This window comes from Pteropus vampyrus, unplaced genomic scaffold (genome assembly GCF_000151845.1).
Source record: "Pteropus vampyrus isolate Shadow unplaced genomic scaffold, Pvam_2.0 Scaffold42, whole genome shotgun sequence".
Lineage (NCBI taxonomy): Eukaryota > Metazoa > Chordata > Mammalia > Chiroptera > Pteropodidae > Pteropus > Pteropus vampyrus.
Genome location: NW_011888823.1, coordinates 2981943 through 2996541, shown reverse-complemented (window position 1 = coordinate 2996541; position 14599 = coordinate 2981943). Strand labels below are relative to the sequence as shown.

The 14599-nt window shown below is 52.2% G+C and overlaps 1 protein-coding gene across 1 annotated transcript in view; it reads left to right on the top strand.

The window, feature by feature from the left end:
- Window positions 1-12077: 12077 nt before the first annotated feature.
- Window positions 12078-14599, top strand: part of DES (desmin) — a 20571-nt gene continuing 18049 nt past the window's right edge. Inside the window, 5 exon segments of the mRNA XM_023529741.1 lie at window positions 12078-12658; window positions 13633-13693; window positions 13815-13910; window positions 14061-14222; window positions 14360-14485. Coding sequence (XP_023385509.1) covers window positions 12078-12658; window positions 13633-13693; window positions 13815-13910; window positions 14061-14222; window positions 14360-14485 — 1026 coding nt within the window.

Sequence of the window (14599 nt, the reverse complement as noted above, 5' to 3'; positions counted from 1 at the left end):
GTGAACGAATGGCAGATCTGTTAAAGCCTAGAAGCGGATACTTGAAACAGGCTACGCTTGTTCTATGCTAGATATTTGGATGTTGGCAGCAAGAGGGATCTCTCACTAGCCAGATCCCACAGTGTCCAGGTCAGCAGAGAACTCATGTCCAGCACATGGCATTCCATCATCCTACCTCCCTGCTGCAGGGCCCTCTGCCCAAGCTTTCGGAGACAGTGTTATGTCCAGGCTATGGCCTTCCTGGGCTAAAGCTCTGCCCCTAGTCTCTTATCCTATTAAGTACTTTTTAAAAACTCATTAAGGCCTCTGTAAAAGGAAAGATAAAATGAAGAATTCCAGTTGGGTTAGATAAGCCTAGTCTGGGGGTGGGGTAGCTGAATTGGTTTTTGGACTAGCAAAGGGACTACCCAAGCGCATCAGGAAGCCTGCAGTTTCCCAATATGGCCACTGGAGGGCACTTCGACCACGAAATACCAGATCTTCACCTCCGTCTTCGGAGAGGCGCGATTCAACACAACAAACGTTTTAAAATCATCACAGTATTGATAGCCCTCCTGTGTTGAATATCCAATACGGCGCTAAACGCTTTAAACATATATCATCTCGTTTAATATTCACTACAATTGCTGTGAGTTATCTTGGAAGTTATCTATTTAGGAAAAACCGAGGCTTAAAGAAGCCAAAGAACTTTCCTAAGGTGGCTCAGCGAAATGCAGTTTGGGAGTAAGGACTTGAACCCCAAGCCCTTGGGCACCAACCATTAACAGTGAATGCACAGAAGCCGAAAAGGGGACTATCTGGGTAAAAGCAGAGAGCCAAGTGTGCTACACAAATATTGTCACTGAACAATTTACACATGTATGAAATTGGAAGATGGCTTACAATTTGTACATTTCCTATGGTAATGTGTCCTTTTTCTTCTTGAAATGATATTACTAAATAAGTGACGTGTTTCACAATTCATAGTGTCTTAACTTGGAGGAAATAAAGTCATTGTAATACGAGGCAGGAAAAGAGAATTTTTGTTTACCACTTAACAGCACCTACTGTGTGTCCGGAACTGCTGTAAGCACTTTAACCCTCACAGCCCTCTCTGAGGTATGCACTGTATGGTCCCCATTTACAGATGAGGAAACAGAGACTCCGAGAGGGAAGCAAACTGCCCAAGGTCACGTGGCTAGTAAGAGGCCGAGCTGGGATTAGGGACCCAGGAGGTCGGTCTGGTTCCAGTCTGTACTCTGAAATTTGGGAAGTCAGGCTGGCCTTGAGCAAAGGTAGGCAAGCAGGAGGTAAAGAGTCAATACTGTCTCAGGCCTGGGCTGTGTGGAGCCAGATGGCAGAGGCCTGTGTAGCGAAGCTCCTTGGGGCCTCCTAGGGGTGGGGAAAAGAGGAGGGATAGGACAGGAGGGCCCAGGGGACGGGGTGGTGGGTGCTCCAGTCCAGGGAAGAGCCGAGGCCACCCGTCTCCACCCCTCTCCAGGGACAGGCAGTTTGGGAAGTGCAGTGTGTGCTCAGGAAATGGCCAGATTGGATTACAGGGAAGATTAAAGGAGCTAAATTGGGCCTGGGGCTGGGGGAGGTGTCCGAGAAGGGAGCTGCTGAGGGCCAGCAGCTGGACAGCCGAGAGAGGCTGCGGGAGCTAAGGAGGGGGGCGGGGATCTCACACTAGGCAGGAAGCCCTCTTCACCCCAGTAAGGCTGTAATGTGGGATCACCAAGAAAGGGCATCTTCTTAGATGGAGCTGGGGGTGGGGTGGGGGCAGAGACCCTGACACCAGAGAGGGGGAGGGCAGAGACCACTGGGGAGGTGGAGACAAACCTGGAGATTGAGGTGTCCAGGTGGGAGAGGGGAACAGACCTGACCCAGAGAGGGAGGGAAGCGGGCAGACACCAGAGAGGGGGAAGAAATTGGGGTGGAGACAGCCTGAGTCCCATCCTGGGGGGCCCTCTGGAGCTCTAAGCTCGTCCTGGCTGAGAAGTAGGGGCACCAGGCATTTGTAGAGCGTTGGTGGGGGGAAGGGGCTTTTTGCACAACACAGAGGAGCAACTGGAAACGGCTTGGAGTGCCCTCCCACTGCCTCAGGCTCCGCTTGCTTCTCTCCCAACCCCCTCTCCCAGCCTGAGTGGCAGCACCGGCTGTGGGCACTCCCAGTCCCCAGGGCAGGTGGTCAGTGGTCTATTCTGGTGTTCAGGGTGGCTGGGTAGCCTGAGGAAGGGCGGAGGGGGAGAGCGGGCCCATATCTTTGAGGCCAGATGGGGAGGGGACACCAGGCAGGCTCTTTGGGACAGTTGGGGGATAGGATTCTAACTGCTGTGGGTGGGGAGAAAAAACTCCAGTGCTCCATTTGCAACAAATTGTATCTCAGGATCTTTGAAGTTGGGAGGGGGAGTGTACCTGGAGCGTTTCTAGGTGGCTCTGGGGCCTGGGAGCCAGGGCAGTGGAAATCCCCAAGAGCTGACAGTGGACCCCCTCCCCCTATCCAGTTTCTTTTGAACCCTGAGGCTGCAGGATCAAGCCTGACTGACCCTAGTCCTCCAGGCAGCCTCTCCAGGACAGAATTGTGGATGCTGCTGCTGAGGCCCTCTCCCAGGCCAGTTGGGGGCAGTCTGGGGCTAGGGTGCACTCAGGGGAGCCTCTCCAGCCTGCAGGGGAGCCCCAATGTCTGGCCAGCCTGAGGGTGGCACAGGGCAGAACAGACCCCATTGGCCTTTTTATTCCCCATGTGGGTCTTCAGCGCCCCCCAGGTCCTGTGGGTTGAAGGCCAGACTCTGCTGGTGAGGCCTGACTCCCTAACCACCCGCCTCTCCAAGCCCAGGCCCCTCTCTGGGGGATAGTGGGGCTCAGCAGCAGAGCAGTGTGTTGGGAGGGACTTGCGCACTACTGGATAAGGGGCTTTCCAGTGGAGATCCCCGGATGGGGCCGAGTTAGAAGGAGAGGGACCTAGAACTGAGCCTGCCAAGTCAGTCTGTGGCAAGGCCTTAGAGACCACACGGAGAGACGAGATGGGCTTCTGGGAGCCATCAACTAAGGTTCAAATCCAGACTTTGTATTTACTTGCTGTGCAACCTTAGGGAACTTACCCAGCCTCTCTGAGCCTAGTATTTATAATTGTAAAATGAGGATAATAGTTATTTCCCAGTATTGTGAGGATAAGAGATAACAGTGATTTTAGATGCCAGGTGTCCAGAATACCATGCCTAATATACAGTAGGCGCTCAATAAATGGTAACCACGCTATTTTCAAAGGCAGCATAGCCTCCGATAGAGAGCTTTGGTATGAGAGCTTGTGAGTTAGGCAGCTTTGGCTGCTAATCTTGGCCCTACGCCTGCTGACCTGAAGCATGATTCAAGCCAGCCCCTGGACCTCCATGAACCAGTTTCATTATCAGTCAAAGGGGATAAAAGTTTCGTAATGGCTGACACTGAATGTTCAGTGTGTGTCAGGCACTGTGCTAAGTGCTTTATAGACAGACAATTTCTCATTTAATCCTCCACACAAACCTAGGCTGTTATTATCACTTTACAGACAAGGAAACTGAGCCTCCAAGAGGTGAAGTAACTCACCCAAGAGTGGTAGACCCAGAATTTAAACCCAGGCGGTGGCCCAGCAGCTGCTCCCCAAATTCCTCCATATCTCCGTGGAGTCAAATGGGATTTAGACCATTGGCTGGCTATCTGGACAGGTGTGAGAAGATAGAGGGCTGAAGGACTGGGCCACAGAAACACTGAGGGCCCAAGAAGGGGTAAGTTCTGAAACCCAAAACTGACTTTCATTGTGTACTTGGGTAATTTGGAAAATAAGGCATCCCACCCAGCAGCCAGAATAGTTTAGGGTACCATGGGGGATTGCAGTCTGGAATGGCAGAGAGGGCCCTGGGGTCTGAGTGGACCCCAAGCTGACTGTGACTCAGCTGGTTGGAGGAAGAGGAGGATGATCCTATAAGGCTATATATAGCAACTGTGCATAGTGGCCCTGTGAGGTCATGGCCAGCGTACTCAGGCCCTGTTTAAAGCACCCCACAGCCTCAGAGGGATGTAGGAAACCTGGAAAGGGCCCAGGACAGCAGGGATGTGACCAAACTGGAGGGGCTGAAACCAAAAAAAGCCTATGAGGGAAGATAAAAGGAATGAGTGAATCAGGGAGGAGAGAGGGCTGAATGATGACACTAAGAACCTGACAGAGAATTCTAGGGAAGAGAGGAAGCTGCTTTTCTCCATTTGGGTTAAGTTCTCAGAAAGAAGGGGCTTACAGTTCAGCAGAGCGATTAGAGTGAGGCCTTGAGAGGCTGTCTAGGGTCTAAGTCCGTTAGTAGGTGAAGGAGCCTGTGAAATCTTCCACGGAGGCTGGAGCGGGCTGAGTGCCATCCTGCACATCTCGGCTGCTCCCGACTCACCCCAGTTCTCAGACACCCCTTCCCCTGAGCCTGATCAAAGAGCATTGTCTCCGGTGGGGCTCCTCTGCCTTCGGTCTCCGTCTCTTCGGGAAATGGCTCAGGACTGGGTGGGGTTTGGGGAAGTTTAGGGGTATGCCCTGTGGACTGCTGGAAATTGTGGGGACGTGGCGGGATGTGGTGAGGGGACACCTGAGACTCTGAGAGCCTGTGAGGGGGGGCTGCATTTGTTTTGTTTGGCAGGACCAAGCGATCACACATTGAAGATGGGAACCTGGGGAGAGGGAGGAGAGGAGGGCCTGGCAGGTGGGAGGAATCTGGGAGAATGTGCGTCTAGGGAAGAAGCCAATTCCATTTCTGCTGGCAGGGTAGCCACATCTTATAATTGTGTGGTAGGACGAGGCTTATTCTAAGGATGCACCAACCATCTGGGGCCCTCTTGATGGTGAGTCTGTGGTGAGCAGAGAGGCTTTGGAAAGACTACTCTGAGAAGCACCAAACCTTTGATTCTGAAAAAAGGGACTCTCTCACTCTTCTCTTTGGGGTCAGAATAGGAAGGGATGTCCAGGATATTTCACGTTAAGCAAGGCGAAACTGAGGCCCAGAGAGGGGATGAGACCGGTCCAACCTCACACAGCTTATCCAGAGGTGGCCAGGACTTTGGCCTCTTGACTTCCAGCCACACGCTGCTCCCAATACATCAAGATGCCCTCCCAGGGACCTTCCCATAATGCTATCAAAGTCCCCTTCCCTTCCCATGACTTGATTTCCATCCCCATCCTTCCCTAACCCGCTTCTCCTATTGATGCAAATAACACCTGAAATTTACAAGAAGCTCACAGTCCACAAAGCACTTTCACATTCATCATCTCATTAGCTCCTCCCCTTTAAGGCTCAGCTTTCTCTTCCCGCTCCTAGCCCTTCTCCGCCCCCCCCCCGGCCCCCCCACCTCCTCCCCGACCAGCACCTCCTCCTCCCCCGCAGCCTGGGAGACGTTTTATTTGGTAGGAGACTTTGGAGGCTGGGAGGAGGTGAGATTAGCCTCAGACTTCTCCTACTTTGGCAGAAAACCCTTAGTGCTCCATGTCTGTAAAAGGAACTTGGGACAGGAGGGGGTTGGAACCAGGCTGGGGGGCCTCCCTGGAGAAGGAGTTCGGTCAGATGGGTGGGGGTGAGGAGAAGGAGGTGGAGGAGAAATTTATGAGAACCGGGGTGGGGGTGCCAATGAAGGAAGGGGCCCAGGAAAGGGTCTGGGGTCAGGTGGAGAGAGATTCGAGAGGGAGGCCCGAAGGTCTTAAACTAATGAGATGCCGAGGGTGGCAGATGAGAAAGGGGTGGATTGCCTGCTGAGCCTGGGGAAGAGGCGGGGCAGCTCCAGAGAGATGAGTTTCAGGGAGTGTCCTCGGCAGCCACTGTCAGGCTGGGCCCCCCAACTCAGCCTCCCCCCTGGTGATATCAGGAAGAAGCTGACTGCCTCTGGACATTCCTTGCCTTTTACAGCCACTGCGGCTCCTCAGCAGCCTTACAGCTGAGGGAAGGTGGGTGGAGCAGGACAGCAGAGAAGAGGGCCATTGTGGGGAGGGGGCTCTGGGAGCACTGAGGCAGGGAGGCATCAGGGAGCAAGGGCTCAGCTGGGGACCACTAACTGTCCCACCCCTTGAGCCCAGACTCAGGATGTCAGAAGCTGAGGGGACCTCAGAGATGACCTGGCCTGGTCCCCTTTCATACCTGGGCATGACAGAGCTAGAGAGGAAATGGGACTTATCCAGGTGGCACAGATGGTTCGTGGGTGAACTCTCTGGATAAGGGCCATATTTTAGCCTCTGGTTGACCAGCCCGCTCCCATATCCCAGGCTGGGGCCTCCTACCTCTCCACTGAGTGCTAAAGCTGAGGTGAGAGCCAGGATCCGGGAGTTCACACCGGCCACACTGTCCCCGAGGCGCTCATGCAATGGCGGCTTCCTGGCCCAACCCAGGCCTGGGTGGAAGCATGAGATCCTTGGCTAGGAAACAGAAAGAGGAGGAGGAGGAGAAGGAGGAGAAGCCCTGGAGAAAGTGGCAAAGGGCAGCCATGGAAGTGGGCGTCAGTCGGTGGAGGGAGGCTTCAGCACTGTCTCACACCAGGTTCCTGGGGCGGACCTGGGGTAGGGGAGGCGCTCCCAGACCGGGCAAGGTGGGACAGCTGCTGCAGGTTCTCTCCTTTTGTACCTCTGTCAGCGTTTCCCAATTCAAATGCTCTGTGCTGGGCAGGTCAGCGTCCCCACTCCAGTCATCTGCCCACACTAGCCACCTGCCCCCTATCCATGCCATCTGTGGGATCTTGGAGGCCCTATGGGTAGGCAGGGGCCCTTGTCTCCCAGGAGCTCTTTGTGAGGTTCAGAGATCTGCCTAGGCACCCGTAAGCCATCCAGACACCGAGCATAGGGGAAAGCAGGGAACAGCAAATGCTAAGGTCTGCAGGCTGGAAAGAACTTGGCAGTGTCACTCAACAGAAAAGGGGACAGCAAGATGAACTGAGATTGGCAAGGTGGACAGGGCCAGTCCTGTGGGGCTTTTAGGGGCCACGATGAGTTTGGGTTTTGCTAGTTCAGTAGTTCAGGGAAGAGAGAGAAACCGGCAATGGTGAAACAGGCAAAATCTTCAAAAGGCGTGAGAATTCCCCTGACACCATTGAGGAACAGCTCTGTGAAAAGGGGATTCTTCTTGCTCTGTTTGGCTCGCAACTTAGTGGCATAGCAGAGACACATCACCTGGGTTCAAATGAAAGGAAATGTTTTCTAACAGCAGAGCTATCCACTGTTCTGTGACAGACACACGTTAGATACCCCATGACTCTTTATGGAGTAGAATGGGCTACTTGGAGATGCCGACTTCCCAAGCAGTGGAGGGATTCAAGATGGAGCAGTGCTTGCTGGAGTCACAGTAGAGAAGATTTAAGTCTTAACTGGGAGGTAGGGGTGTGGGACTGGTCAGCCTCGTGACTTATAAAGTTACTTCCAATCTTAAATTTCTGAGACTCTCCAAGGTCAGAGTAATCTGGGAAGATCTCAAGCAAACATCAGGACTGCCTTTCTTCTTTAATTGATTCAACAAAATGTATTGCTGTCACCCCCTGTATGAGGTACCATATCACATACACGAATTTATAAATTGTCCTCTTTTTCTGATAAATGCTGAATGAAATTGTCTGTCTTGGTGAATCTTCACCTTCCAATATCGGTTAGCTCAAGTAAGAGGAGCGACCACAAAATAATTCGACTGCTAAATTTATACATTCAAAAGTGTGTCCCAAGAATGTTTGTAGCAGCATTGTTTCTAGTAGCAAAAGATTGAAAACAATATAAATGACTATCAATAAAAAAAATTGGCCAAATAAACTATGGCAAATCCATCAATGAAATAGAAATGAAGATATTAAGAATGATTCAAAACCTCCCATCAAAGAAGAGAGCTGGACAAGATGGCTTCGATGGTGAATTCTACCATTCAGAATTAATCTATTCAGTATTAACATCAATCCTTCTCAAACTTTTCCAATAATTTGAAGAGGAGAGAATTCTTCCTAACTCATTCTGTGAGGCCAGCATTACCCTGATACCAAAGCCAGACCAAGACACACAAGAGGCGGGGAGGCATCTTATGCCTTATGAATATTGATACAAAAATTCTCAACAAAATACTAGCAAATCAAATTCAGCAGCATGTTAAAGGGATTATATACCATGACCAAGTGGGATTTATTCTTGGAATGCACAGATGGTTCAAGATAGGAAAAATCAATCAGTATAACACACCACGTTAACAGAATACAGCGAAAACCCCACAGGATCAATTTCATATATAATAGCGTCAAAAAGATTAAAATACTTTGGAATAAACATAACCAAGGAGGCATAAGACTTGTAAATTGAAAACTACAAAACATTGTTAAAATAAAAAAGACAGAAATAAATGGAAAGACATCCGTGTTCATTGATAGGAAGATTTAATATTGTTAAACCTGTTGTTTAATATTGTCAATACTACCCAAAGTGATCTACAGATTCGAGGCAATCCCTTTCAAAATCCCACCAATGTTTCTGAAGAAATAGAAAAATCTATCTTAAAATTCATATGGAATTTCAAGGAAACTTGAACAGCCAAAACATCTTGAAAAGGAACAAAGCTGGAGGACTCACACTTCCTGATTTCAAAACTTACTAAGAAGCTACAGTAATCAACAGAGTGCGAATCTGACATAAGGACAGATATATAGGCCAATGGAATAGAATAAAGATCCCTGAAATTAATCCTCACGTACATGACTAGTTTTCAACAAAGCTGCCAAGACCATTCAGTGGGGGGGAAAGAACAATCTTTTCAACAAATGGTTCTAAGAAAACTGGATATTCACATGCAAAAGAATAAAGTTGGACCCTTACCTTTATACCACATACAAAAATTAACTCAAAATAGATCAAAGATATAAAACTGTAAAACTCATAGAAGAAAACAGGGGGTAAAATTCATGACGGTGGACTTAACAATGGTTTCTTGGCTATGACACCAAAAGCACAGGCAGTAAAAGAAAAACGAAGGACTCCATTAAAATTAAAAACTTGTTCATCAAGGACACTATCAACAGAATAAAAAGGCAACCCACAGAATGGGGCCTCTTGAATTTTATGCTGAAAATGTTATCCATCCAGATAAATTATTATTATTTTTAGTGTGTCCAATCCTAAGTAGTCCCCTGAGGAGGCTAAACTCTTACTCCAGCGGTGTTGCTGCTGAAACAGGACGTGTTTTGGAGTGCTCCTCTTTAACTTGCCTTCCAAGCCTTGGAGTGTTGTTTTGATACCCTCCATGGTAGCAAATCCTCAGGGGTGAAACTGAATTTTGGAAACAGTGCCAAGTGGTTCAGAGCCAAGTCTGGTAGATGTTGATTTTGACTAGAGAATAGATGGCATGATTTATTCATGTATTTTCTGCCTCATTTCACCAAGAAACTGAGGCCTCAGGCTGGTCCGAAGAGCAATTTCCTTATGTGGTCTGGAGACTGTTCACAGAGAGAGTCCCAAAAATGTTCTGTCCTCTCCAGCTTCGTGGAAATGGGCGCATAGTCTCCCTCAGTAGATTAGTTGGGATAGTTTTGATTACAAGTGACAGAAGCAAACACCAAGTGCCTTAAATGAAAAAAAAAAAAAAAGAAAGGTTTATTGACTCCAAAACAAGGAAGGACCCTGAGGGAGCTCCCAAAATCAAGGGAAGAGCTGCAGAACCAGGGCTCCCAGGGCTGGAATTTAGATCGCCCGCCTGGCATTCTCCTCCTCTGTAGTGTCTTTGTCTCTTCTTGCAGTTGACTTCTCTTTCCTATTCCAGAAGGACCTCCCCAGAGGGCAAGAAATATGGTTGCCTGTAGGCTCCGGTTTAGTAATCCCAGTTCCATCTATAAATTCCAGGGAAGCTCTCTGATTGGCCTTGCTCAAGTCTGGGCCCATCCTTTGAGCCAATCACTGCAGTGAGAGGGATGCAGTTCTAAGACTGGCTGGGAGCTGAGTCACCTGTCTACTCTTAGCGTGTGTGTGTGTGTGTGTGTGTGTGTGTGTGTGTGTGTGTGTGTGTGTGTGTGTGTGTAGCATTTGTTACCAAAATAAGGAGATGGGAAAGCAAGCTTGTGGGCTACTTTGAACTACAACAAGGACAGTGCTGCCTGGGATGTGCTAAGAATCTACATGGTCTCCAAAATTCTCCAGGAGCCTAGAATCTAGTTTGGGAAACGAGACACAAAAATAACCAGAATGCGACAGCTTGCAGTGACTCGAAGCCTGGATAAGAATATCTGGAACTCCTCTGCCCACTTCATAAGCTTGTCTCTTGGATGAAAATTAGACAATATCTAAGGACTGAAAAGACAGCAGTAACAAAACCCTTTACAGGTCACATTCACACTCACCCTGGGGGCAAAGCATGGGCTCTGCAGTCAGCCTGCCTCAGCTTCCTGAGCTACAAAATGGGAATGCTAGTTCCTATCTCATTGGGTTGCTGGAGAATTGGGGATCAGAGCTGTGGAGCGCTCAGCAGAGTGGCATACAGTAGGTGCTCAGTATGTGTAAGGTATTGTTATTATTTTTGCATATTGTGATCTGAGCCTCTTCAAACACTTACAGGGTAGAAATGGCAAGGCTAACATTCCCACTTTATAAGGAAAACACAGAGAAGTAAAAGACTTATCTGCTAGTAATTAGTGCTGCTGGTGATGGCAGAGCTCGGGGAGGATCAGCACTCTATTTCCAAGGTTTGCATTCCAAAAGGGTCAGGCATAAGAGAGGCCCGCAGAGTGCCAGGTGGAGGTGTAGGGAGACAGCCAGTGTTCATGGAGAAGTGGGGATGTCCTTCGGGGTCGGCCAGTGCCTTGTAATAAGGAGGGGAGGCTGCGAAGGGATGGGCAAACCCTCTGAGGGGCTCCTTTCCTTCTGGGGGCCTGGACCATTACAGAGATGGGAAGTGAGCGGGGCTTATCAGCCCAAGCCTTCCTCAGCCATCTGACACCCATGCTTCTTCAGGTACCCGGCCCCCACCCCCAGAGCTCCTCTCCCGTGTGCTTGTTTCCCCGGACCCATGCATTCTCCTCTATAAATACCAGCTCTGGTATTTCGGGTTGGCAGCTGTTGCTGCCAGAGATGGCTGGGTTGACATGCGGCTCCTGACAAAACACAAACCCCTGGTGTGCATGGTCGTGGGTGGTGTGAGTAGGGGGATGAATCAGAGCGGGGTGGGGTGGGCACAAAGGAGCAGAAGCCAGAAGTTGCCGGTGCGGGGGTGAGAGTAGACATAGTGATTGGAAACTGAGAGGCCATTGGACTCTTTTGGACTCTTATGGGAAATCACCCTGTTGTTTGTAAACTTGAGGCCTCATCCTTACCAATGGGGTGGGGGGCGGGGAGGAAAGGGCCTGTACTAATCCAGAGGGAAACTGAGGCTCAGAGATAGAACCCATGTGCCCATGGACATACCTGAGCAGGCCTGCTCTGACCAGGGTTGCTCTCTGTCCCCATGGCACCCTCCCTCCCTTGGGTCTGCCTAGAGACCCTCTGCCTCTAGGCCTGGTGATCTCCTGGTCTTTGTCAGAGCCCTCCCAAATCTCTGCCACTTGCAGAGAATCTTTAGAAAAAAGGTGACTCGGAGCCTTTCTTGGGATCAGGCCTTGTCCCTTCAGGAAATGATTCAACGTCTCATCTTTGAGCAAAAAGCAGACCCTCAAATTAAATAGAAGCCTCTCCCAGGCACTCTCCCTTGACCACCCCCAGGACAAGGCAGGCACCCACGGGAGAGAGGGGCCTGCCTGGGGGATTTCAGACATGCTTGCTGCCGTGGTGAAGCCGTTGGCAGGCCAGCCCATCTTCTGCTCTCCTAGGTCCTCCAGCCTCTCCCATAACCCTCATGGGCCCCCCACCAGCCGGCTAAGGGGCGCAGGCCTCTTGTTGGGGAGCTGGCTTCCCCGCCCCCACGCCAGCGGCCGCCCTTTCCTGGCAGGACAGCGGGATCCTGCAGCTGTCAGGGGAGGGGTGGCGGGGGCTGATGTCAGGAGGGATACAAATAGTGCGGACGGCTGGGGGCTCTGTCTACCCTAGCCGCATCCACTCTCCGGTCGGCCGCCTGTCAGCCGCCTCCTCCTTGCCGCCCAGCCTCGCCCGCGCCGCCACCATGAGCCAGGCCTACTCCTCCAGCCAGCGCGTGTCCTCCTACCGCCGCACCTTCGGCGGGGCCCCGGCCTTCTCGCTGGGCTCCCCGCTGAGCTCGCCCGTGTTCCCGCACGCGGGCTTCGGCTCCAAGGGCTCCTCGAGCTCGGTGACATCCCGCGTGTATCAGGTGTCGCGCACGTCGGGTGGGGCTGGGGGCCTGGGGTCGCTGCGGGGCAGCCGGCTGGGTTCGGCCCGCGTGCCCTCCTCCTCCTACGGCGCGGGTGAGCTGCTGGACTTCTCGCTGGCCGATGCCGTGAACCAGGAGTTCCTGACCACGCGCACCAACGAGAAGGTGGAGCTGCAGGAGCTCAACGACCGCTTCGCCAACTACATCGAGAAGGTGCGCTTCCTAGAGCAGCAGAACGCGGCGCTCGCCGCCGAGGTGAACCGGCTCAAGGGCCGCGAGCCCACTCGGGTCGCTGAGATCTACGAGGAGGAGCTGCGCGAGCTGCGGCGCCAGGTGGAGGTGCTCCACAACCAGCGCGCCCGCGTCGACGTCGAGCGTGACAACTTGCTGGACGACCTGCAGAGGCTCAAGGCCAAGTGAGCGCCGGGTGCTCCCAGAACCCCTTTTCCACGGGCTGGGCGCCTGGGACCCTTTCCTGCCCCCGGCAGGTAGAAGGCCACCTACTTGTGTCCCCCGAGAGGAGCTAGACTTAGGGTCTTTCCCCTATGCCCCCACTCTGACAAGCAGGGGTTTTATTGGGGTGGAAATGGGAGACCTTGGAAGACCAGATGCCCTATGGACAGCCCCCTAAAAAAGCATCCGAAGATGCCGCGGTGATGTTGTTGGGGGTCAGGCAGGCAAATGGGTGGAAGAAGGAGACCCGATGCAGTCAGAGGGGAAAGGGGGGTTTGACAGGAGACAAGGAAACCCGGGGCTCCTGGGAAGGTCAGGGGGTGAGGAATCCAAGCGTAGCTCAGCTCATCTGTGACGGGGCCCTGGGGAGGGAGTTGGGGAGGGACTCTCTGTCCCTGGGCCTGGCTAAAACTGTGCCATTTCACAGGCGAATGGGTAAATCAGAGGAAAGGGGAAAATGGGTTGGGGGCTGCAGCCCTCAGAAAGCTTGGGGGACAGGAAGGCGGGCTCCACCCGACTCCACCAGGCTCCTAGTACTGAAGGACAGCAGGTACTCATGGGTCCTGCATCTGAGAGCCCGAGTGAGCAGAGTCACCGCCTTGCCACCCAGGTCACAAACATTAGTTGAGTACCTACATGGGCCAGGCTGGAGCTGGGAACCAGGAACGCAGAAGTGGATAAAAAAATAGACACTGCTCTAATCCCAGGGAGGTCACAATCTGGTAGGGACATAGACTTCCAGGGTGTGGCTGTAGGACAGAGATTGGGCCATTTTCTGTTCCCTCCCCAGGTGGGCGGGGCCTCCTATCTCTACCCAACGGCCAGCCCTTCTTTCCCTGTCCTGAGCCCATTCCCTGGGCAGCCTCAAGCCAGTCATCTCCAGGGCCGGTTTTATCACTGCCAACTAACTGTCTGTTCTGTCTATCTGTCCTCCCAGGCTGCAAGAGGAGATTCAACTGAAAGAAGAAGCAGAGAACAATTTGGCTGCCTTCCGAGGGGTGAGCCCTATTTGGTCCCACAGCAGCTTTACCTCTCTGTTCCCCTGTATGGCCCCTGGTCTCCCCCTCTGCCCTGCTTTGGTGATAGGTGACCCTGTTCCTCTTGTTTGACCTCCCCCAGGATGTGGATGCAGCCACTCTAGCCCGCATTGACCTGGAGCGTAGGATTGAATCTCTCAACGAGGAAATTGCATTCCTTAAGAAAGTGCATGAAGAGGTATACCCTGGGCCCTCCTCCTTAGAGTCCTAATATGCTGGATGAAAGCAGGTGGCAAGTGGGGGTTGGTGGTGGTGGCCTCTGGGGATAGGGATATGAGGGTGCTGTGTGGGGTCTGGGAGGGGACTGAAGCCCAGCTGCACCCTGCAGGAGATCCGAGAGCTACAAGCCCAGCTTCAGGAACAGCAGGTCCAGGTGGAGATGGACATGTCCAAGCCAGACCTCACCGCCGCCCTCAGGGACATCCGGGCCCAGTACGAGACCATCGCGGCTAAGAACATCTCAGAAGCTGAGGAGTGGTACAAGTCAAAGGTGGGCAGCCTTGCTCCTCTGCCCAGTCTGGAGGTGGTTTCTGTGGCTCCATCCATGGGGAGAAGGGTGAGCTGGAGTCTCCATGCTCTCTTGCCCACCCCGACCTGCATCATCTCAAGGCCCTTCTCTGCCCTTAGGTGTCCGACCTGACCCAGGCAGCCAACAAGAACAATGATGCACTGCGCCAAGCCAAGCAGGAGATGATGGAGTATCGACACCAGATCCAGTCCTACACCTGCGAGATCGACGCCCTCAAGGGCACTGTGAGTCCCTGCCCGCCTTGCCCAGCTCAGCCCTTCCTGCCTGTAGCTCACACCCTCATTCTCTGACTTTGGGCCCATCGCATAACCTCTCTGGGCCTCTTTCTCCTCATATCT